This window comes from Gambusia affinis, linkage group LG14 (genome assembly GCF_019740435.1).
Source record: "Gambusia affinis linkage group LG14, SWU_Gaff_1.0, whole genome shotgun sequence".
In the NCBI taxonomy this organism is placed as follows: Eukaryota; Metazoa; Chordata; class Actinopteri; order Cyprinodontiformes; family Poeciliidae; genus Gambusia; species Gambusia affinis.
This window is the reverse complement of record NC_057881.1, coordinates 7,425,613-7,449,399: the sequence shown is the minus strand read 5'-3', so window position 1 is coordinate 7,449,399 and position 23,787 is coordinate 7,425,613. Positions and strand designations below refer to the sequence as shown.

The 23,787-nt window shown below is 35.3% G+C and overlaps 2 protein-coding genes across 9 annotated transcripts in view; both read right to left on the bottom strand.

Moving 5' to 3' along the window:
• Nucleotides 1-17,271, bottom strand: part of samd12 (sterile alpha motif domain containing 12) — a 114,392-nt gene extending 97,121 nt beyond the window's left edge. For 5 of the 7 annotated variants that reach the window (XM_044139030.1, XM_044139025.1, XM_044139026.1 and 2 more), the window contains exon 1: nucleotides 16,503-16,735. In XM_044139030.1, coding sequence (XP_043994965.1) covers nucleotides 16,503-16,563 — 61 coding nt within the window. In that variant the 5' untranslated portion in view covers nucleotides 16,564-16,735. Of the gene's footprint in view, nucleotides 1-16,502; nucleotides 16,736-17,065 lie in introns of those variants that run through there. The other 2 variants (XM_044139028.1, XM_044139031.1) reach the window with 2 other exon arrangements.
• A 2,560-nt stretch (nucleotides 17,272-19,831) lies between these two features.
• LOC122843903 (zymogen granule membrane protein 16-like) lies at nucleotides 19,832-22,387 on the bottom strand. Of its 2 annotated transcripts, none has more exons than XM_044139023.1 (5): nucleotides 22,283-22,387; nucleotides 22,153-22,173; nucleotides 22,013-22,065; nucleotides 21,798-21,918; nucleotides 19,832-20,423 (listed from the first exon to the last, which is right to left on the bottom strand). In XM_044139023.1, exons 3-5 carry the CDS (start codon nucleotides 22,062-22,064, stop codon nucleotides 20,126-20,128), a joined length of 471 nt encoding a protein of 156 aa, XP_043994958.1. In that variant the 5' UTR covers nucleotide 22,065; nucleotides 22,153-22,173; nucleotides 22,283-22,387; the 3' UTR covers nucleotides 19,832-20,125. The 2 variants fall into 2 exon arrangements, with proteins under 2 accessions (XP_043994958.1, XP_043994959.1); XM_044139024.1 differs by lacking the exon at nucleotides 22,283-22,387 and adding an exon at nucleotides 22,258-22,275.
• Nucleotides 22,388-23,787: the final 1,400 nt, after the last annotated feature.

The window sequence follows — 23,787 nt, the reverse complement described above, 5'->3', positions numbered from 1 at the left end:
TATCTTAAATCCTTAAACATCCTGTAATTAGGTCTATATGTGTTTCGGTTTTATTTATTGATCATTTTGTTTCATTTGTACAGGAAGAGGGATCGTCTCTGCAGATCCCACATATACTGGACATGAACCGCTAAGACTTAAATTCAGATTAATGAACTATCTATATAAAAAATTAATGAAAACAGTTTCCACAAAGGCATTTTTTCCTCCTCAGGCTGTCTTTCTGACAAACACAATAAACTCCTAACAGTCACAGTAATCAATTATTCTATTATGAAACAAAATGAAAATCTTTTCACTACTTTAGTCTTTTAGACAATATTGAGTATAATGTAAAATAATGCTAAAAAAATAAGTGTTTGAGCAAAAATGTAATAATAATTACCTCAAAATAAGTTAAATATAACAACTAAAGCCTATAAAGTAATAACAGGACATAAAACTTTATTCATTTATTTTTTTTACAGTTTGGAGAAATGTGGTAATAAAGGTTTTATTCAATATCTCATGTGACTCTTAATTCAGTCCAATTAATCAGTTACTGTTAAAAATATCTGACAGTTTGATTTTATTTAATTAGACATGAAAGGTTTTTTCATATTTATTGTTATACATTTTTATGAAAGTTTTACAAATTAAAACCCATCAAGTGTTTTAACACCAAAATCATTAATCTTAACCCCGTTTCAAAGTAAAACCAAACAGCTGAATAGTTTAACCTGGAGACTAATCCCATTATTACCTCCACAATTACAGAGTTCTCCAACGCGTGACTAAATACTGATTAAAAACATTCCCACTGCACTAAAAAGTCAAATGAAAGCAGGTGTTAGGGTGGGTTTTATTCAGCTAATGTGGCGAAGAGTCCGGCTCAGAGAAAAGAAATCACTGAGCTGAGGATGAGGATGATAGGATGAAGATTCTGGGGGAAACAAGTTCAGCTTAACTTTGACTTAGTGGAAATGGAGAAAATGGACGGATGGATGGATGATGGATATATGGATGGATATATGGACGGACGGATGGACGGATCTGTTATTTCCAAAATGAACAGCGATTAAATCCAGAAACATTTCTTCTCCTATTTTTCCAAACTCCACAAATTTCCATTTCCTGTTAGATTTCAGTTTTAATTCTGTAATAAAACAGGAATCTTTGTAAATATTCCTGAATTTTAGGACGGAGTCAGAACTTCACACACAGCCAACTTCCCAGTGAACTCTGGCTGCCTTAATGGGTCCAAACCCAGACGAAAGGAGACAACAGAACCAGGGCAACGGGAGATTTCAGCCTCCATTCCTCCTGGACGGTTCCAGCTTTACACAGCAGGAACTGGTTCAAAGCGAAACCAGAAGAACATCCATAATCAAAAGTGAAGCCAGGTTCAAAGAGCTCTCTCTCTCTCTAACCAGAATAAACTCTCAGGGAACCGAAATGAGTTCTGACTCTGAAGAAAAGCCAAGAAGAGAGGAAACTAAAGCGAGCAACTGGGCGCGTTAGAGACTCTCTGGGATTTAAGGAGATGGACGAGCAGCGACAGCTGAGTCATCTGCACAGCTGCACATCTTCCAAAATATTCAGCACGGATTTGGAAACCGGTTTCCGTCTCGCAGCTGGGCGCAGAGAAAAAGAGAAACAGTGAGTTAATCAGCTGCAGTGCGAACGTGTTGATTGAACCGCCGAGTTTCCTCCATCTGTTTTCCGTCTCCACGTCTTAAAACAAACACAAATCTGCACCACCAGCAGAGATGGGATCTGATTATTCACAACTTCACCCCACAAAATTTATGCAGCGCTAATTCTCCCCCAGTTTGATCCGAGGATGTTGGCAAACTCAGCAGATGAGCAGAAGATCAGAACTCACTTACAGAAAATGAAAAGTTTTAAAGATTGCATGATGGACTATTAGAGACACACTAACAGAAATATAAAATAACATTACAGGAATAAACTTGTCAGAGAATAAAGTCAAAATATTATGAGAATAAAGTTCAAAGAATACAAGATTAGAGTTGAAATAATATAATAAAGTCAAAATATTTCGAGTAATATGAGAATAAAGTCAAAATAATTTGAGAATAAAATCATACTGCGAGGATAAAATTAAAATAATTTAATAAAGTCAAAATATTTTGAGAATAAAATCAAAATACCAAGAATAAAGTTCTACAAAAATAGATTTGAAATTATTTGAGAATAAAGTTGAAATATTTCTCTTGACTTTTTCCTGGTAATATTCTGACTTTATTCTCATAATTACTTTAATTTCTATTTTCATAAAGGGACCCAACTCTCTGTCCTAAAAGTAGGACGTAAATCTTCTTTGATTTTAAAAGATGGAAGAATCTACCTAGAAATGTTTAAAAATAAAAGAAAGAAAAAATTAAACAAGAATAGTTTCTGAGCAACATGTCAAAAAAGCTTCAGTAAGTGTCTAAGTTTCCAGAGCTGCTCTAATAACTTTGGCTAAAAAATAAAAAGAACCAGTTAATGTTTTTAAAAATAGATACAAAAACAAATGCAACTTTTTAACAGTTTTTCATTTTTTCCCTGCAATATTTGCATTGAATTTCCTCAAAGCACCAGATTTGTTTAGATCCGTTTTTCTTGTCATTTAGTTGGAATCTCAGATTTTTTTTTTTATTTTACATCACTTTCCATTCAACAGGGGGGAAAAAAAAAAATCTATTCTCTGTTTGCAAAATGTTGTGTTTACTGAGCTACTACAAATTTGCAAAAGTAGATATTTGTCTAAATTAGATGTCTTTTTTCAAAAAGTCGTGACATTTGCAGCTCTAACGAGTTTGTTTTTGTTTGAACTGAGAGAAAAAAATGTTCTTCAGGTTATAAAGATGACAGATCCATGATCTTTCTCTTTCAGACAAAAGCTCATAGTTCTGTAACTCAACCCAGAGTTCTTGGAAAAGCTTTAAAATGCTGAAGAAAGTAGGACAGTTTTCTCTTTTTCCATCGCTGCCGTTAAAGGCTTTTTGTGCAACATTAAAATTCATGATCCGCCTCTGCAATTTGGAGGTGTAGCGCTCTCATGTGACTCTCATTCAGTGGGTCACCACTCATGCAGTCATCGAATAAAACAGAGTTTAGTTTCAACACTTGCGTCCAATTAGTTACTTAAATCAAAGGTTCAAACTGCTTTATGCAAATGATTAGAGTTTGATTTACAAAGTGGGAGCAACAAAGCATATCAAATCTTTGATATGAATGTAACGGCTGTAGCGCATCAATTCAGGTTTAAATTCGTAGCATCCGAGCTGGAAGAAAATTGTCTAAATAGAAAATATAAATTTGGTTGAAAATTTCATCAAAAAGGCACAAAAAAATCCATTTATGGTTTGTGAACTAAGCTAGTTTTAGGGAACAAATTCCACAGAAATTACCCTCAACCTTTGTGGCAGCTGTTTGTTTCAGAGCATCAACTCCCCCACTCGGCTCCTTCAGACTAGTCAGCAGCAATTAGCAAACACCTGGTGGAACTGCACGTCTGCTGAGCTCATTATAGGAGCTGCTTCTCAGTGCAACTCCGGTAAAAACTTAAAGAGACAGAGGCCCAATTTGAAAGCGTTAAATTAGGAATTAAAATTTATTTGAAGTCATATCTGATTATTTTTAGCAACTGAAGTTGTAATAGTTACTTGATCATGCTATAAAATGGCGCATTGTGGCTGGAAAACATATAATACTTGAATGTGTTGGTAAAACTATCAGAACACGTAAAACTTTTTAAGAGCTTTAAAAATAAAATTTAAGAGCTGTATCACAACTGAAATGTACAAAATAAAATCACATATTTCATATGTTGTGTTAATTTTTTTAGCACCGCATCAGAAATGAACAAATGGAAAACAACAAACATCCAGCCAACAGGCAATGAATTTACACTTTAGACATGATGGACGCAAAAAAGCTAGGTAGTCGATAATATTAGCAGCTAGCTAGTTGTCACAGAATGCAATGATTGTATCTGTGGGTGACTCGAACTTTTGCCTGACAGAAAATTCCTGCAAGAAAAAAAAATACATAATGTCAAACCCTAAAATAATAATGACTTTTATTGTGTTGCCAAAATTACTTTTGGACTCGGGTCATTATTTTAAGAAGGTGACGACAGACAAGATCAAATATCTGTCATGTGATAAAACTTAAACTTAATCAAACGTTAACTACGTTCGAACTTTTTCACGCTGTGGCGTTTGTAACTCCGGGGCTCCATCAGCTTTCATTGGGTGGTTCTGTGTCAAACAGTCGCAGATGTTCTTCGCTTTCAATCTCTGAAGAGCGCAGACTGGGGGAGGACAAGGAATAAAAAGGGCGAGGGGAGCAAAAAAAAAAAACGAGATTAGATGAAAAGAAAAAAGTTGAATATGAAGCTAGAAAATGTCTGACTGAGGAAGAGTAGGTTGGAAAAGTGAAGCAATGACCCAGTTTAAAGTGAAAAGGCAGAAAGCTGTTGTTCTTTTGGCTTGCAGTGAAGCGTGTATCTGCAGCATAAAGCTGTTAGTGCTTCAAAGGGAAACAGTCAAAGGATTACAAAAATAGATTGTCTTAATTTAGACCTGAGTTAAAGCTATTATTATTTTATAAAGGAGACAAAGATCCTCCATTTGAGCAGCAGGAAAGTTACCAATCCAGGCAAAGAGGGAAGTTTCTGATTTCACCGTTTTCATTTTCTGCTGCTTCAAACTTTAGAAGTTCAACGTAATTTCTATAGCATGAACCAGGATGCAAAAAATATGTTCAAACACTTTGATCTGACACAGAATCTGGATCCAGATGAAAGTGAGATGAAGTCCAATCTCTTTACTTTACAGGTAATAAAGTTTAAAAATATAAAACGGAAAAAGAAGAAACAAAAAAAAGATACAAATTGAAATAAATGACCATGTTTTATGAAACACGATCAGTTATTCTGTGTTGATTTTAAAAAATGCAGTTAAATTAATAGACTTACAGCTTTGTACGCCTAAAGAAATAGAACTTGAAAACATGACATTTTTATGTCACTATGTTAGGGTGGTAAAACAAATTTACACCTTAGCGCTTCTTTTTTAAAGAGGTTTTCTTTTTGTGGTTTCAACCGTGACATCTGCCGCGCTCCTCCTGAGCATCAAGCGAGGGACAAGAGACGTGGTTGAACTCATGGAGCTGTTCTGGTGGGGGGGGCACCAATCCAGCCTGCGCTTTCACCCCTTGATTCCCCGATGTCCGACCGTGACATCTGCCGCGCTCCTCCTGAGTGCTGCGCCAAGACCGTGAGAGGTTAAACCCTCATCCAGTCCAGATAGTTTACGTTTTTGCAGCAGTCTTCTTAATGAACAGGCCACGCTGCTTCCTGTTTGCTTTGCTTTGATGCTGGTTACATCATCAACAATCATTACCACGGTTAGCCGGTAGACTGCAGCTCTCTATCATAGGCCAAATTTCTATCGCTCCAACTGTGTTTATCGCTCATTCCTACCTCACTCCTTACATTTTAAGTTGTCACACTAAAACAGAAAATGAATGAACATTTTTGCATAACCGCTTTGTTAATGGGTCTAAAATGTCCATCCATTTCTCCCGGAGCAGATGTCAGATGAATCGAAGTCTCAGCCGTGCCAAAAGCGGCCATCTTCACCTGACACTGGCTCCATCCATCTGTGCCCGATGTGTAATCAGCGGCACACAAACTGTGTCATATCTGCAGCTTCAATCAGTCAGCAGAACGGGAGGCAGCGAGCTGCTTGGTCATCAGGGAGCAGAGCTGACGCACCGCCAACTTTCTGCTCTTGGCACAGCAGGGAGCCAAATATTCAGGGAAAAAACACAACAAAAGTCCTCATTTGAGAGAGTAGAGATGTGCTTTACAAGGGTGAAATAAAAAAACGACTGACTAGAACATTCAGCAAAAATCTGGCCTCTCCCACGGGTTTCATTTCCCTGCTCCTCATATATTACACAAAAGGTCAATAAAGCTAAAGGATGCAGTAGATTCTGTTCTGCCCTCTCCAGACAAGAACCCACGCTGTCAGCTACTTTCATATTGCATTGAAATGCGACACAGGGGTCCGATGTTGCAGCACAAAGTGAAAATGAAACCCTTCAACACTCTGGGACGTTTAATACCGACTCATTTTCAAGCATTTTTGGTGCAAAAGTACATGACTTCTCAAAGTTAGTGGCTTATTGCATGAGCAAACGTATCCATGTGTGACTTTAATTAACAGAAACACCACAATTGGGAAATTGTGTTTGTTCAATAAAATTAATAGAAACACGCCAATAAAAAAAAACAAACACTTTTTCAATAAAACGTTTTATGCTAAACGAGGTGGTTTTACGGCTGTCTCAAAATTGATGCAAAACTGCAATGGACGCACTTTTTTTGCCTCAAACAAGTCACATGATTAACAACCAGATGTTACTACTGGCGGAAATGGCAAAGAAGACGACAGGAAGTGGTAGGAGGATGATGGCGCAGCAGGTTTTGTAATAACTTATTGCATAAATATATTGATTTTAATTGCATTTCTTACTTAATGGAAACACCACAATTGAGAAATTGTGTTTGTTCAACAGTAGCAGAATATCAAAGTTTTGCGCACATTTGTAATGGAAACCCAGCTAGAGAAAATGAAACCATTTAACATTTTGAAACGTTCAATACCAACGTATATGGAGGTAATTTTGGTGCAAAAATATGAGAAGTTGAAGTCAGAGAGAAAAATCCTCTAGTGGAGAAAAACCTTTACTGTATTTATTAGTTTTTTACTAACTTGTCCTGTCATGAACTTCAACATTTAACATGCAGCTCTTGGTTTTCTTTAGTCTTGCAGGTTCATTTGCTAAAAAGGTTGGCGGCCATCTTAAATGTTCTCTAAGTTATTTTGTAACTTGTAGGAAGGAATGAAGAATTCATGCAGGTTAAACAGAACTTTGAGTTTAATTTTGTGTACCAAAGTGTCCAAAGAAGCCATCGCTCCGACACCTGAAGCTCGGCACCAAGTGTGTCGTCAACAGGCCTCTCATGATTAACTAATTTGATACACAGTAAATTGTCCCGATAGTTATTGTGCTAAACAATAATGTTGTTTTGAGACAATTTTCAAATAATGGTTATGGCATAAAAATGCAAAACAACCCACATTCTTAATCAATAAGATCAATAAGTTTTAATTTCTAATAGACATTTAAAAACTCAACCAAAAGGACAACAATAAATGGATAATAAAGTTTCTGTAAACCAAACGGACTTTTAACATTTAGTTGAGACAAATGAATCAGACTGAATCCTTCTGTCGTCCAGTTTCTGGTAGAAAGACTGGATGAAAAGCAATCATGCAAATGGAAATCATCAATCTCGTTTTAACTTATTTTGTGACTAATTGATAAATTGATCCAAGAGTTATTGCAATAAATGATAATATTATTGTTTTGAGACCATTTTGAAGTAATGGTAATGGCATAATAAAGCAAGAACATATTCTGTAAGAATATGATTAATTTCTAATCAGCATTTAACACTGGAACTGGAGGAGATTTTAAATACCCAGAGAAAATAAACAAATCAACCAAAGCGACAACAGAAAAGGAGATAATTGACAGCAGACTGAAGCTTCTGTCATCCAGTTTTTGATAGAAAGAGAAACAACACAAGATAAGCAATCATGCAAATAGAAATGATCAAGCTTGTTTTAATTTACAACGTGATTAATTGATTTATTGCTTGTTCCACCAGCCTTATTCATCAACAGGACAAAGATCCAAAAACCCTGCAGCGAATGATCTGGTTAAAATCCAGACTTCATTTAAATGTTGTGGTCAGACATAAACAAAGCATTGCACAAATAAATCTCTTTAAACCTCAATGAACTGAAGAAAGCACACACAAAAAACAACAACTTCAAGCAATTGATGCTATTTCTGATGACGCTGAACAATAAACCAGCAGAGAGAAAATCCTCAGCAGCTCTGAGTCGACCTTGTTGCTTTTCGCTTCTCCTGGATTTCTTCCAAGTGAGCAAACAGTCTAAGAAAGTGACGCAAGCTGAGGCAGCAGAAGCCCTGCGGCCAGAGACAGATCCAGTTTAATGGTAATGACTGAACCGCTCTCAGATGGATAGAAGAAGGAAAAAAAGGAAAGTCTCACTCCTGCATATCCGCCACGAGATGGACAGATATTTGCACATGATATTGTCTTTCTGAAAAGCAGGCAGCAGCAGACACAGTGTTTTGAAACACTGTGTTTGAAAGATGGCTTTTTGAAAGATGGCTGTAGGTTCCCCTGAAGGAGAACGGTTACACAACGCCGCCCTCCGATGACACGCTCCTCATCTTAATCCCATTTCCCTTGAATTAGATCGGAATGACGACCTGCTGTCAGTGCGGCTCTGGATTAATCCCAGCCAGGTGTAATCCTTCATCGGTGGTTCAAACAAACATGTTTATTCTACTAAATCTGTCCCTGCGCCGCCATCGTGGAGACTGATGTGCATTTTCTGAACGGCTGAACAGGCCGGGGCGTCTCAGGGAGGCGAGGCTGACAAATCGAAGGGAACAACTTCAGCCACGGGGGTAAACACTGCTGACTGGAAATGACGTCCAGATCCGACTCTGATCACGGCGAAGGCACATGTCTTCATCACGGTTAGATATCACTCACTGCACACGTCTCTCTTACTCAAAAAGACAATAAACCACCATTAATTTACCACCAGGGTCGAATAAATCATAATTATATCCCAGCGGGGATCTGAGATCCAAAAAACTGATCTAGAAACACAATAGACTTTTTCAATAAACTGCAAAATCTTGGCAAATGTTTTAGTAGATTCTACTGCAAATATCTTAGTACACCTGAAATAAGACAAAACTGATTTAAAAGTGAGATATAGCAGCTTGTTTTAAGTAAATAATTACTTAATTTTGATGAAAAAGTTCTGGTTCCACTGGCTGATTAATAAACTTATAAAACATTTTTCCTGTTTTATAAGTGAAACAATCTGCCAGTTTAACTAGAAGCTTTTCATCATAATTAAGGAAGCATTTATTAAATTAAATTAATATGTTGTTGAAAAGTTACTTGTAAATCAGTTTTGTCTTATTTACACTTACTGGAGCTTTTTTGGCATTTTGCTCAGAAACTATTCTTGTTTAATTTTTTCTTTCTTTCTTTTATTTTTAAATATTTCTAGGTAGATTCTTCCGTCTTTTAAAATCAATGAAGACTTACGTCCTACTCTTAGGACAGAGAGTTGGGGCCCCTTTATGAAAATAGAAATGAAAGTAATTATGAGGATAAAGTCAGAATGTTACCAGGAAATACTGAGATATTTGCAGTAGAAACTAAATAAAAAATGCTTGGTAAATGTTGTGTTTTGGCAGTGACAAGATTTATACTGAGGAATGTTTACTAATTAGATTAAGTGACTTGTTAAAGGAACTGGCTGATTTTCATTTTGTTTAAAAGTTTAGAGGTTTCACAAAATATGCACCACACTTTTCAGATTACAGTTACTAGAAACTTTAAGGGGCAAAAAAAAACAACAAAAAAAAAACAACAACTTTCAAAACTTCTTCAGTCACAACAACCAAAACTGAAGTTTGTGCAGAAATATACAAGATGTATGAAAGCTTAGGAAAGAATAAAAACTCCTATTTTAACAAACGTATCATTCAACTTTACATTAACAAAATAAACGTTATTTTTAATAATTGAAGGTCAGACAAGATTTAAGTGAAAATGACAAAAAACAGCAAGAAGTCGCCGAAAACAAATAAAAATTATGAGATTATGTTTGCATCGAAGAGGTCCAATTAGCATCATTTTCTGAAATAAATTAATTAAACTGGACCTTCTTTGGTCCAGTTAAATAAAGTCAAAGCAGAAATGCAGAACCAGGTCCAGTTTCCTTCACCAACCGGCTCGGCTCTGCGTCAGTCTGGCACGGCTAAATTTAACTTTGGTCACTAGGTTACGACTTTGTCAGCTATTTTGGGAAAGCTCTTCCATCTGCGCAGAAACTTAAGGTTGAATTATTTAACACAATCTGTTCAGAAATAAAAAATAAAAAATAAAATGGTGCATAGAAGAAACGGATCTACAGGTACAACAGAGCAAATATCCAGAGTTATCCCTCATTATTCCTATTTTAACTTATTTTCTGCACAGTTCCTGGTTATTTTTACAGGATTTATTATTAGTCCAGCTATAAAACTGGATCAAAAACACTTTGAATTAGAGCAACTATCAATTATTTTATTCATCGATTAATGGGAAAGAAAAAATTTCACATTCTGCAGATTTTTCCATTTAAGACCTTTTCTTACAATATTAGAAATACATTAAAGAATGGAAATAAATAATTGAATTCCTTTTTTAAAATCAGAAAATAAATATTTTATTGCTAAATTACAACAATTTAGCAATAAATGTAGCAAAAGATGCATCTGCAGCTAAAGAAAATACTTTCAACAATAACTTTATGCTCAGCTCTTTCTGCAATACAATGAATATTTTTTTATTTACTGATCAATAATTGGCAAGGAAAATATGTTTAAAATGAGATTTTATTTCTTTTTTACAGAATTTGATGAAGAAGAAAACTATGCCACTTTGAGTAAAACATATTTGCAAACATTTTTTTTTAATCTTAGATGCAAAATGTATAAATTTTCTGTACAATTATAATTGACATAATTATAGTCCCAAGTGTGTTTTTTTTTTATAATTTCCTTTTTTGAGTTTGTATACGATTTTTTAACGATTATTTGATTGATAAATTAGACGATTAATCGTTTTAACTTTGAAGCAAAATATAAGTAAATTCCAGTTTGGTCATAATGTGATCACTCTGAAGCGCAGCAGCAGATATAATCAACTTTCACATCATTTCTGACTCTGATTAAACCTCCGGAGTGAAATTCAAATAATCTGCTGACTGGCTGTAAAGCAGAGAAAAGCAATGCACACATTTTCCAGCCTTCATTGCCAGGATTTGCTGAACACGGCGAACGCCGATGAAAGTGTCGTCCAAAGCGAAGCCCACACAGGGAGCAGGTCTTCCCAGACCTCTGCTTTCCCAAACAGGATCCTGTCATCTCAGGTTCTAAATGATTTAGGAGACGACCCACATTCTGCTTTGCACAGGTTAATAGTGCAGCACAGATGAAAAACAATGATGCAGGAAAGTGGTGCGCCTTTTTTCTCTCCCCTCGAAACATCACTTCTTAAAATAGTGATGTTCTTGTTCCACTTTGTTCCACCCAGAGGATATTGTTCTTCTGTCAGGAAGAAAGAAAGAGCAAATCTAAGCACAAAGCGCGAGTATTATGTCTACTGTGAAACAGCAGGTTAAATATAAATACAACTAATCTGCAGGTTTCTGTAAAAGGGGGTGAAAGAAACTCAAATACCTCAAGAAGATCCAATAAGAAGGGAAATATTAACACTTTACTACTAAAATGTTGTTAAAATCCTGGATTTCACTCTAAAAAAACAACAAAATATCGTCTATAGTTTACAACTTGTAGAACATATTTTAGACATTTTCAACCAAACTAATTCAATAAAATGCATGATAAATTAAAACACGCTCAAAAATTTACATTTGCATGATTTGATGTTTTTCTCTAACAAAAACTGAAGGACAAAAGTTTTCAGTTTTGGTCTCAAATAGTCAAATTTATTCACAGAGACTTCATAATTTATTTTTTTTATTGTTGTTTCTGTTAGTTTGTTTATTTATTCTACATATTTAAAATATCTTCCAGTTCCAATGTTAAATTAAAATATTTTTGAGGGTGTATTTACATTATTATGCCGTCTAAAAACAACAATATTATAATTTATCCAAGTAACTTCTGGGACAATTTCTTTTCTTGATAGGCCTATTTCCAATTAGTCTGGTCGAAATTTATTAATAAAAGATGCATAAAGTGTTGATTTTGTGCACAAACCTTCATTTAATGCTTTTATTTTGATAAGTCGGCTTTTAATTTGAAGGTAAAATATTTGTCCTTACTCAAGCAGTAAGCAAAGAGTAAGAGATGCCAGTTATTTTCTTACTTCATCCTAGAAAATGAAATAAAAAGTTGATAAAGAGCGTAAATGTACGTTTGTTGATTCTGAACAATTGTTGTAAAGTTCTGTTTGTGAATATGATGGATCTAATGTTGTTGTATTTCTGCCACCATAAAGAAGATCAAATATTTCCAGTTTCTTCCAAAAAAAATGCAGAAAAATCTTGTCCAGCTAATGATCCAGCCCTCGACGATCTCCTTTACATCCAGTGGTGGGTTTCTATGGAATCGTTTATCATTTATTGTAATAAATTTCTTATCAAAAGAATTTTGATTTACCATTGTCACTATAAATTCCAATTTTGTTGTTTTTTAAAAAAAGCAGTCTGTATTGCCGTTTTTGTTAATTTCACTACTTTTTCCACAACATATAAAGATAAAACTTTAAGTTCACATCACACTGAATCAAACCAGTAGAGATTTGTGACTCATATGTTACTGAGATAAATAAGCAAAGAGTCAAGCTAATCCATGGCTAATCCATGCAAATTAAGGCGATAAGCCATGCTTTCTTCCCCCCAGAGCTCACTTGATCCACTAAGTCCAACCCCAGACCCCCTGCTGGTGGTTTGTGGCCCACAGTGGCATCCTGACCCAAAACCATGAACCTCCAGAAACACTGCTTGTAGCTGAACATTAATTTCTGCTGCATGTTTTCACCATTTAGAGCAAATATCGTGGATTACAACTCCTCCCATCAACGGGCTTTTATATCACCTAGAAACCCTGTAAACATCGTGAGGAGTGACATGAAAACTAAACACAAAACACTCACAGCAATCCGTCTCATGATTTAATGACTTTGTTGCTATGGAAAATATACTAGTACTGTACTGAAACATGCTTTGGGCCTTTAATTATTCCCACTGTTTTTGCTTCTTCTTGGTCAAACTTAAATGTTTTATATCAAACTCATTTTAATATAAAAACATGGTAAAAACGTGTCTACAGCTAACTTTTTTATGCAGAATTGTTTTAATTCAGCCATGTTGACGAGTTGCAGTCTAGGCCCGGACAATAAATCAATCATATCATGATACACACATGATCAATATCAATAAATGATACGCCTGATAGAATAGTCAATATGTCCAGAACCGCAATGCATTCTGGGAGATGCAGGCAGAAAGGAAAGGCTTTAGCCGCTCAACCTTTCACCGCTAACTAAGCAAAGTTGGTGGAATCAATTGACTCTCTTCTCAGTTGTTACCTAGCAACTCCCTCACTCTTTGGTTACCTAGCAACAACCTGCAGAGTAACTTGCACTGCAGCTGTTTAATGTTTCTCCATAACTGCTTAAAACTAGAGAACGGCAGCATGGAGTGAAAACTGTTGATAAAACAGAAAATGTCGCGTCACCAGCTTGACAGTTATTTAGATATTTTAAACAAAAAATTATTTATGGATATTGACAATTATTGATATCCACTGATATGAAACACTCTTATTGCGATATATTTTTCATCCATAATTGTCCAGCCCTAATATAACTTTTCAATAGGATTTAAGTACAGACTTTGACTAAACCACTCCAAAATTTATTTTTTTTTCCAGATTACTACTTTATCATCTCCATATTTGATGTTGTGATGGTCTTTTCTGAAATTATGTTTTACATCCGATGTAACAGATGCAAAGATTCCAAAGTTTTTTGCCATCATTTTGTAAAGCTACGAAATATTTTCCTATAGACTTGGGGATCATGTTATTTTCTAATCATGAACTCTGACCTTAACCGAGGCCTGGAGTGTTTTACATATTCTGGGTTCTTATGTGACCTAAATGAGGTTTATATTGTGCTTTTGGAGTCATTCCTGTGAATGTGATGTTATAAAATAATGATGCCCAATAATGATGCCAACAGCATTTTCCAGTTTGCTAAAACAAAGGTCGGACGCACAGCTTTTCATCTGGATCGCTGAATGAGAAACTGTTTCAGCGCTTCATATTTCCAGAGTTATTAAAAAAAAAATAAATAAATCAGTTTGTGCTCTCAGATCTGATGTTACTGAAGTGTCACTGAAGAGAAATATTGCTCATGAATCTCACAATGACACAAGGTGGTGAGTCACTGGAGGAACTGAGATGACCTGCAGACAAAAATTTAATTGTCGCTGTATTTTATTCTTCGTTTGCAGATGAGCAGCAGCTCAAAAGAACCAGGAATTTAACTTTTTGGGTTCATTATTTTACAACCTTCTTGTTTGTGAACTGCAGTCAGATTATTTCCACTTATTACCAAATCCAGCTCAATATGTTGCATCAGATTTTCACTCTGATTTCATTCCCTGTCCTGAGTTTGCAGTACAATGTTAGAAGATTGTTCGTCTCTTTCAAAAGCAATCATCAACAGAAACCTACAAGAAACCACCTTTTCAGTTTAATCTGACCTGCATGTATGTAAAAAAATAAACTCAGAACAATTGGAACGTGCAGATATTACGTTTGCGGTCTTAATATTTTCCTGTCAGAGATAAAAGGCATGCAAAGGTTAACATTTGCATTTGGATGAGATAGTAAAACAAATACTTGGCAGTCCAAATGTTTTATTGTTGTAAGTTTTACAGTTCAGTGTTGGTAAAAAAGTGTTTCATTAATTCTGCAAGCTAAAAATCACTGCCAGGGCTGCAGCTAACAATCATTTTAGTTATCGATTAATTTATCAATTATTCTGACAATCAGACAAAACAACACATTCTACAGATTATTAATTTAAACACTTAAGCCTTTTTGATACAACACTAGGAACACATTAAAAGATGCAAACAAACAAATAAATTCCTTTTTTTAAATACAAAATTAAACATTTTATTGCCCAAAATGCCATAATGTAACATTCCTTTAGTAAATATGAACTGGGAGAAATAAAAAAATGTTTACAGGCAAAGAAAGTTTTCATCTTAAAAATAAAATGTATATATTATTTGTAGAGTTTTATACTGTCTATATATTCCAGTTAACAATTGATCATTAAATTAGTTAGTTGATTATTCCAATAAATGATTAATCTGATCAATTGTTTCAGTCAGGAGACAAACGTTGCACTGTAACGTTGGTTTACTGAGGGTTGCATTCACGGACCTTACTGTTGTGGGAATTTTTATGATTATAGTAATTTCTGAAGTTTATCAAAAGAAGTTGTTTTTTGTTTTGTTTACAGCAACACCATGTTGGCCACTTGGAACTGGGGATATTTAAAAGCCTGGTTTAGATGAAAGCACTTTAATGTGTTGGAATGGCCTAGTCCAAGTCCACAACTCCATCCCTTTGAGAATCAATTAATAAACTAAAAACATACTAATCAGAGACATAATTTATCAAATCTGGTTTATCCTGATATGGGTGGTCATTTATCAGGATACAATTTAATTTCTTGTTGTCTCGATAAATTTTCATTAATATGACAAAAAAACTGACTAAGATGTTATTTTACTATTTTCCAAACTGTTTTTACACAAATGCATCACTAAATATCAGTAAATCTAAAATTATGATTGCTTATAGTCTTAAATGTGAAATAAATCCCATTTTTTCAAGTACGTTGCATCTTGAAGAAGCTTTAGGTGTTTTTAAAGAAAAGTTTTTGTGTTTCCTCTGATATGAATGCTGTGCCATACAGTTACCCAAGAAGAAAATGGTTAAATAGTTCTTATTGACACTTTTATTATTATCAAAGCAGAACTGCAAAATATCATGATAAAATCCTAAATCCAACCTCCAGACCCTGAGCTGTTTTATGTAGAAAAATTGATAAATGTTTCAAAACTTCTACATTCAATATGCAAAGCTGGTGGAGATATACTGCAAAAAAAAAACAACAAAAAACAAACGTATAATTGAAACCAGAGATGCTTCCACAAAGTATTGACTCAGTGAGGTTTAGACAAAAACTATGCCAGTAGAGGAGTTTCAGCTAAAACATGATTATATACAAAGAAGATTTTCTTCTTAAATCTGAAGTGTATATATTTTTGTACAATTACTCCTCTGAAGGTTTTTTTCTCAGCAATTTGCCTTTTTTGAATCTGTACTCCAGTTAACGATTAATCAATTACTAAACTATGTCTCTCAATTTTTTCATCAAATGGTCTCATTAAATCCTAATTTAAATTACAAAACCTGAAGTTGTAGATGCATGAATACTTTTTGTAATTCAAAATAACGTCAGAAAACTCCAGCTTTTTCGTGCATAATGTAAAATCTCCCATATCATGGCTTGCTGGATTCGCCCCCCCCTCGATTTTTAACATGTGGAAAACATTGCATGCTTGCAAATTATTATTTAAAGAAAAACTAAAAGAGAGGGACTTTTAAAGGTCACGTTGCTCAACAGATCGGAGATAAATAAGCTGATTTTGGATGCAGGAGAACCAGTCTTTACCGTCATGTCTGCACGCAGAAACGCAGATGAATCACTAACATACCTCTCATTGGATTCTGGATCCACAAGATGCCTCCGATAAGGTGAGGAGACTGACCGAGCATCCCGACAGACCCACCGACTTTAAAGCGTCCAGACGGAAGCTGCCTTAAATCACTAAGGTGTCGATCACAAGCAGGAGACGGAGACTCTTTAGGTCCACATGTCAGAACACCTGCTGCCTCAAATGACGAGGTTCCGACAGACTGGACTCGCTCTCTGTTGCATCACAACACAGGACATCACATCACACACCAAGGAGAGGAGGGGGGGGGACTGAAACCTTTCTGTTTCCGCTGTTCTTCCTCCAGAAAACACACGCAGCGCCAGGTAGAGCCGGAGGTGATTATGCAAAGACCTGTTCCCCCAGCAGGAGCCACACAATGTAAATACAGAGGCTGCGAGTTCACTGCTGTATGCGGAGAACACCAATAACAGCACGTATCACCGACAAATCACCCACTCACAGCCGAGCCGCCCGGGTTGGACGCCGTAAACATTCAACTAGAACTAATTAATCCTGAATAAACAAAACTGACAGCGCAGGGAAAATAAAACAGCCTTTACCTTCGACCGCCATCGTGCTACTCCGTAGAGCCGAACATCGTTTCCATCAGAGCAGCCGGAATCTGGATGAAGAAATAGAAAAACACAACAACTCAGCGCTCTTTCATTGCACCTTGTTCGGCGTGTTATCATCAGTTTGCTGCGGGCAAGCTGCTGGAGCGCACAGCTGCTGCCTCGCAAGGCATTCTGGGAAATGTAGGCTGGAATGTCAGCGGCTGAAAGAAGCCAGGAGCTTCTTTAAAAAGTTTTTTTTATAGAGATAATCATATGATGGATGAGTTTTACAGTTTATATTATTCTATGTCACCTTATGAATAATGACAAACATTAGTAACTTTTTCAAAAAATATGCTTGGCCATATTTTTTAAAACTGTCACCATGTCATGAAGGTATGAGACAGATAATCTATGGAGAAAAAATAAAAAAAAATCAATCTTAACGACCTCTTCCCTGTGCAAAAACACACTGTGACCAAAAACAACCAATCTACGTCAGGGGGAGGGTCTTATCACTGTCAATCATCCTCGTGTACGCTGTTCAATTGTGCTAACGAGTTTACACAGGAGATCACAGACAGCTCGCATTTATTTTGAAGGAATACCGAACACGCAAAAATAAAATAAAATAAAATAAAATAAAATAAAATAAAGAGATCTCACAAAAGAATTGGAAGTGAGCATTTAGGCAAAAGTTTTTTAGTTAATTTATCTTTTTTTTAAAAGTTGGTTAATGTAACGGTGATCTAAGCCTTTAAATTTACTTCATTTGATATTTTTTTTTTATTATTTATGACTTTCTCTGGATATTTAAAAGTAAGACTTTTCATACGGAACAGTAGCACATATCTTATCTGGTGGAAACTGACACATTTACTGGCATGTACAGTAAAGAGCAACATGGTGCTCACTTACATTCCTGCAGAAAGAGATAGAACAGGTTGAGCAACACACCTGGCTCAGTGATTACATACCACAAAGATTTAGTACATGTCATCCCTGTGCACATTTCCACTAAATCTGTATCCTCACTGCCACAATTTGCAAAAGGAAAGAAAATAATGAAGAAATCCTGTTAGAAAATCGAGGCTGTTTTTGTATTTTTAGATAAGAGCACACACTGACTGACCCAGATACGGTGGGTTTTGATTCAAAACAAGGATCTTTATTTGTCTCCTTTGGGAGACATTTTTTCTGAAAAGGGAAATTGAACTTAGTGAGAATCCCACCAAGTTGAAGTGAACTCAAAGGGAAGCAGGTCAGGCTGTTGTTACTGGCAGTACAGGTATTACAGGTGAGAGTCAGGAAAACAAAACCAAGTCGTACAACCAATGTGTTTTTTATGAGGTCTTTTGTCTGCAGCCGTGCACGGCTGGGACAAAGGGCGACGGATGGTGAGATAAAAAGATAATCTATCTGAAAGAATGAGGAAGTATTTCTTTTCTACTGTTGCATTTAAGTGCTGATTCCCACTCCTGCTGCTCCTCAGCATTCATTTTTTTCCTCTGCAGCCTGTCTAGTGGTTTTCCCCCTACAGTCTTGCTGCAGGCTGAGGAACAGTTCAGGTGTTTCATCTTATTCCCCCCACACTGTAAGTTCTGCATAAAAAAATAAGAGGCTGGAATATGTAAGAGGCAATAAATAACTTAAAGGCCTCATTCAGTTTGATTTTGCACCTGAAGTTGGCAACTGTGACAAAATCTGTCACAGATCGTGAACGTTTTCTCCTTTTACCATCAGAAATCCAGTGGGAAAACAAACTGCAGTTTATGTTCACCTGAAAGCTCTAAATTAGATGATCTTTGTAATTTTATTTTATTCTATTCTATTACATTACAAAGCATAATAAAATTGCTTTGATTATCTATTTCGTTCTAAACAATTTCACTTCTTATTTGTAAAGTGCCTTGAGATTAAAAAGAAAAAATTTAATTGAGAAAAGGTGCATCAATCTCCCCTGAAGACAGAATGAATCTGTTGAAAAAATAAAAACAGACAATATTTTGACCATATACAGTTACAACAGTGTATTAGGGCCATGGTAGACAGGAAGGGAAAAAAAGAAAGTAAATTTCCCCCAAAGGAAAAAAAAAAAAAAAAAGACGTTTTCTAGAAAAAGAAAAACTTTTGTGCAACTAAATGAGGAAATTTGCTATAAAAAAAAACTCAAAAATTTTGAGATTAATTTCAGTAATTTTCTAGAAAAATCCTGAAAATTTCAGATTGTTTTTACTTTTGAAACTCAAAAAGCTCCATGATTTTTTCCTCTAGAACATTTCTGAGCTTAATCTCAATATTCATGATTTTTTTCTCAGCTAATTTTCAACTTTTGAAACTCACAAATTATGTTGTTTCTAGAAAATGTCTAAGATCAATATTTAAAGTTTTTGAAGCAGAATTTTACTCCTGTTTCTGTTTACACTGACCCTGTATGCTGATATGTATGGTAGATAAACAGGTTGTTAAAAACTATTTGAAATTATTCAACTAAAACTGATGTTTTAAAACGTTGATCTCATCATGACAAACAAAACCGGAGGAAAAAAATAATGCTTTAGAAGTTGAAGTGCTCTTTGGAGCCCCCTGCTGGCGTTTTCTGGGACAATTTGTCAGGATATAAACAAAACTCAAGATGCCACCAGATAAGTACCAGACCTTCATATTCAGACTTTTGCCTTATATATTTCATATATACAGTTGAAATCAAGAAAAAAATTGAAATTTTTCGGCACACTTAGATGAAAGATTTTTTTTTAAATCACATGCATAACTTTTTTAGAAGTTTTATTCACACACTTTCAAAAATTAACAATAACCTGATTTGTATCTTGGCTATTTTTTTTTTAAATCAAAAGTACACAGAACCAACAATAATCATTAAATAATTACTAATTTCTTAAATTTGAGAGTACAAAAAACAACATAGATTGGTTTAAATTTGTAAATTATTCCACACCTGCATAATTAGTACATAATTATTCACAGTCAGATTTTTGTGTTAAAAAAAAGGAAAACTAAGAGCCTTGGAGGAAATCCGGTCTACTTTATTCACCAATCCTGACTCTACTCCAGGGCGGCCCAGTGGGCCTGGAAGGAGCTGAGGCCTCCATGGTAATGGCCGCTGATGAAGCGCAGCTCTGCGTCTTGGTGGGTTGGATACATGTTGAAGGAATTACCCGAAGGCTGGCCGACCTGCAGGGAGCGGCCTCTGTCGGTGACGAGGACTATGGACTGGATGTAGTGGGAGTACTTTCCGGAGACCTGGATGATTTTCTCATCTTTGAACAGCTTGATCTCTGCGGGTTGGTTGTACGTGTATCCAGCGATCTCGGACCAAACGGATCCGTAGCACAACTGGATGCTGAGGGAAAGAAAAGGCAAAATAATCACATTTCATTTGACTGGAAATAGTAAAATTATGATAATACGTGAAACTGATGTACCAAATTTGACATATAAAATTGTTTTGTTTTAATAAAAATCCTGATAAACAGTTAAACGTTTAAAGTTTGTTTCCCTAATTGGACTTTGAAAAGAACTATGTGTCATTTTTTTATTTATTTGGAGACTTTTACCTTTTTCCTCAAGTTGGAAAATATATTTTACTTTATTTAAGAAAACCTAAAAAGAGAAATAATGAGAAATCTTGTTTAAGGTTTTTTAATGTATTCAAAAAACCAGAAAGACAAATGTATCAAGTATGAACATTTTTAAATATATAAAACAAGGTGAGGATTTTGGTTTTTTTCCATTTTTAATAACTCAGTTTAAATCTGAAATATTTCAAAAATAATTGATTTAATGGGTACCCCTCCAAAGACCAAAGAAATAACAATAATAATCATAGTAAATGAATAAATGATCAAATAAAAATGCTGGTAATTATCAGAACATTTTGAACTGTCTGTATAAGGAAATGAATGTCACGCTTGATAAATTAGTTTCTGTTTTCTTAAAAAATAAATAAAGCAGAAACATTCTGGACGTTTCTGACTATCGGATGGATTTTAAGATTCTTTTAACAACTTGCAGAGTTTTAAATGTGTTGGCCTCTTTCATCTCCAGGGTCTTTTGAATCTTCGGGAACCTTAAGATCCAATAATCAGCTGCTGTTGAAAGTTCTTCGGAACCCGACTTCAGACCAAAGCAGATCGGACATTTTCCATTGCTGCTTCTTTTCTAATCTCACCAGATTAGATCTGTTCACAGTCTGGATTATTTTAAATTGATTCATAAAACTTATTTTCATTCGTTGGCATTTAATTGAGGCCTGGTGCTGAAACTTTTCTGTTGTGATGTTTTATATTTTTTTTTTATTATTTTCTCTTTTCATCAGCTTATTCTATTGTTTTATTGTTTTGTGCAGCACTTTGGTGCAATTTAAACCTGGTTTTAAAATGCTTTATAAATAAATTTGACATATTATTCATTTATTCCTGCAGAAGTAAATGTTTGCATCCTCTCTTGCAGCATGTACTTTCTTATTTTATTTTAAAACCTACAAAATAAAAATAAAATGCAGATTCTTTAAAAATGTCAACACATTTCCTTCAATAGATACTTATCAAAAACATGTAATCAATAAAAGTGTAAAAGTTGCATGTTTTTCTTTGTTCTGAATTCTAAAATGAAAATGAAAATGAAGTGATTATTGGTTCATTGTACTTTTTTTTGTAAAGAAAATAAAACTCTAGCTGTAGACGAAGCTGTTGAATATAAACCCAGACATATTTACCCGTAGATGTGGTTCCCCCAGGCCTCCCAGACCCGGATGGCCGTGATTCTTCCCTCTCCAGTTATACTGAACGGGGATCCGCTTCCTGATCCCACAGACGGTGAGAACGAATAGTGGGAATCTGCAAACAGAAATAAACATGAGAGCATTTCAGAAAAACTATTTAGATTTACTCCTGGTAGTTTAAAAAGTCCTGTAGCAGCTTGTGCTCTTACCCTCTGCCCACACACAGGCTGCCAGCAAAGCAAAGACGGCAATGTAGCGCATTCTGTAAGGCAAATAAACAAAAGTTCAACTTCTTTCACCTCGTTTATGAAACGTAAAGTTGGAAATATAAAAGGAGGATCAACCTTACCTGTCAGATTCAAAGGTAAGCCTGCAGATTAAATATGAAACACTTAGCAATTATCACAAACACTCTCTATATGCAACAAATCTATTCAATTAAACATATACTGACAGTAATAAAAAGGGTTTTTTAGCACCTGTGCCCAGTTGTTTCCTCAGCGACTATCTTCAACCTGACATGGTTGGCAGCTTTTCATACACCCCTCAACAAACTGCTGAACAGCGTCACAGTAGCTTTAAACTGTTTCCTGACTGCCATTGGCTGCTGGCTGACGGGGGAATGTTATGTGTTCAACCCATATCGTTCCTAGAATCACAACTTGTGGCTCACTGCCCATCTGATGAGTGAAAGGAATGAGAAGCTGCGCGCCAATCAGACATTTTTCTTGTGAAAAACTCCAGGAAGACAAAAAACAAGTCCCTAGTTTACTTCCTTGAGGCTTTGAAGAAAACATATTTTTTATGATTTTAAAACAAATTCATTATTTTTTTGAGTTTGGTAAACTTAGAAACCAAGAGCGTAAATCCCATCTCATTATTGGGGGGAACCATAAACAGGAAAATTTCTTAAGTTTCTCAATTTGGGGGGCATCCACGAATTTACTGCATGATACATAAGATATGGTTTAAAAAGCTTTTAAACCATATTCAACCTCCAGGACCAAACATGACTAGTAATGCACACATCAAATGTGTGTTTTTCCTAGTAAACAAAATGTTGAGAAGTAAAACTAAAATTCAAATGTTGCTTAGATACGAGATTTGTTCAGTCTGACGATCTTATCTCTGCTACACCTTTACAAAAATTTAAGGTTCTAAATATAAAAGCTTTAATGAGTAACTGCTCTTAATAAAATTCCTCATAAACATTGATTTATTGAAATGGCTCCCAATACAAGTCATGGGCTATTTAAATTTTAACTTGTTAAGTTGCATTATTTTTAAGCCTATTTTAGTTTTGTCATGTCCTGGGTGACTGAGAACAAACAAGGAGATAGAAATTAATATGTGGGGAGAATCATAACTTAAACGTAACTATTAAAGCACTGGGACTTATATAGAAAAATATTCAGATTTTATGTTGCTGTTTTAAAGGCTCTACGTTGAAGACAGTGAGAAATAAAGCAGCTTTCTGTTTTTTCTATCTGTTCTCGGCTCCCACTCTGAGCTGGGTCCACTTGCTCAGCTCCTTCCTCCTGTTTCAAACTCTTCTAATTAACTTAAAGTTAAAGAATCTCAATATGAATGACATGTTTGCTACCTTTAACTAAAGAAACTTAAATCTATGAAAGCAGAGTAGCAGTTTTGCTAATGAGGCAGCTTATCAAGATTCTGCCAAAGTAATGAAACAACGAACTGCAGTCTGATTTTTATTGTTAATGTGATTCACTCTATTGAGCAGTGAAAGTAAATAAAATGTGTTACATGTCTTTTGCTTTATTTACTTACTGGAGCGTTTTATTTGTGCTACAGAGCTACAGCTAACAGCTAGCTCCTGACTTCAGCGGCTCTGCCAGCCTGTACAGTTCAGCTGCTGTGGCTCCGCCCACTCTTTGGACTGAACCATTGTTCTAACAATGGAGGGGGGGACCTCACAAATCCTTCTTATTTTTTTCTGAGATAAATGACAGATTTATTTCGT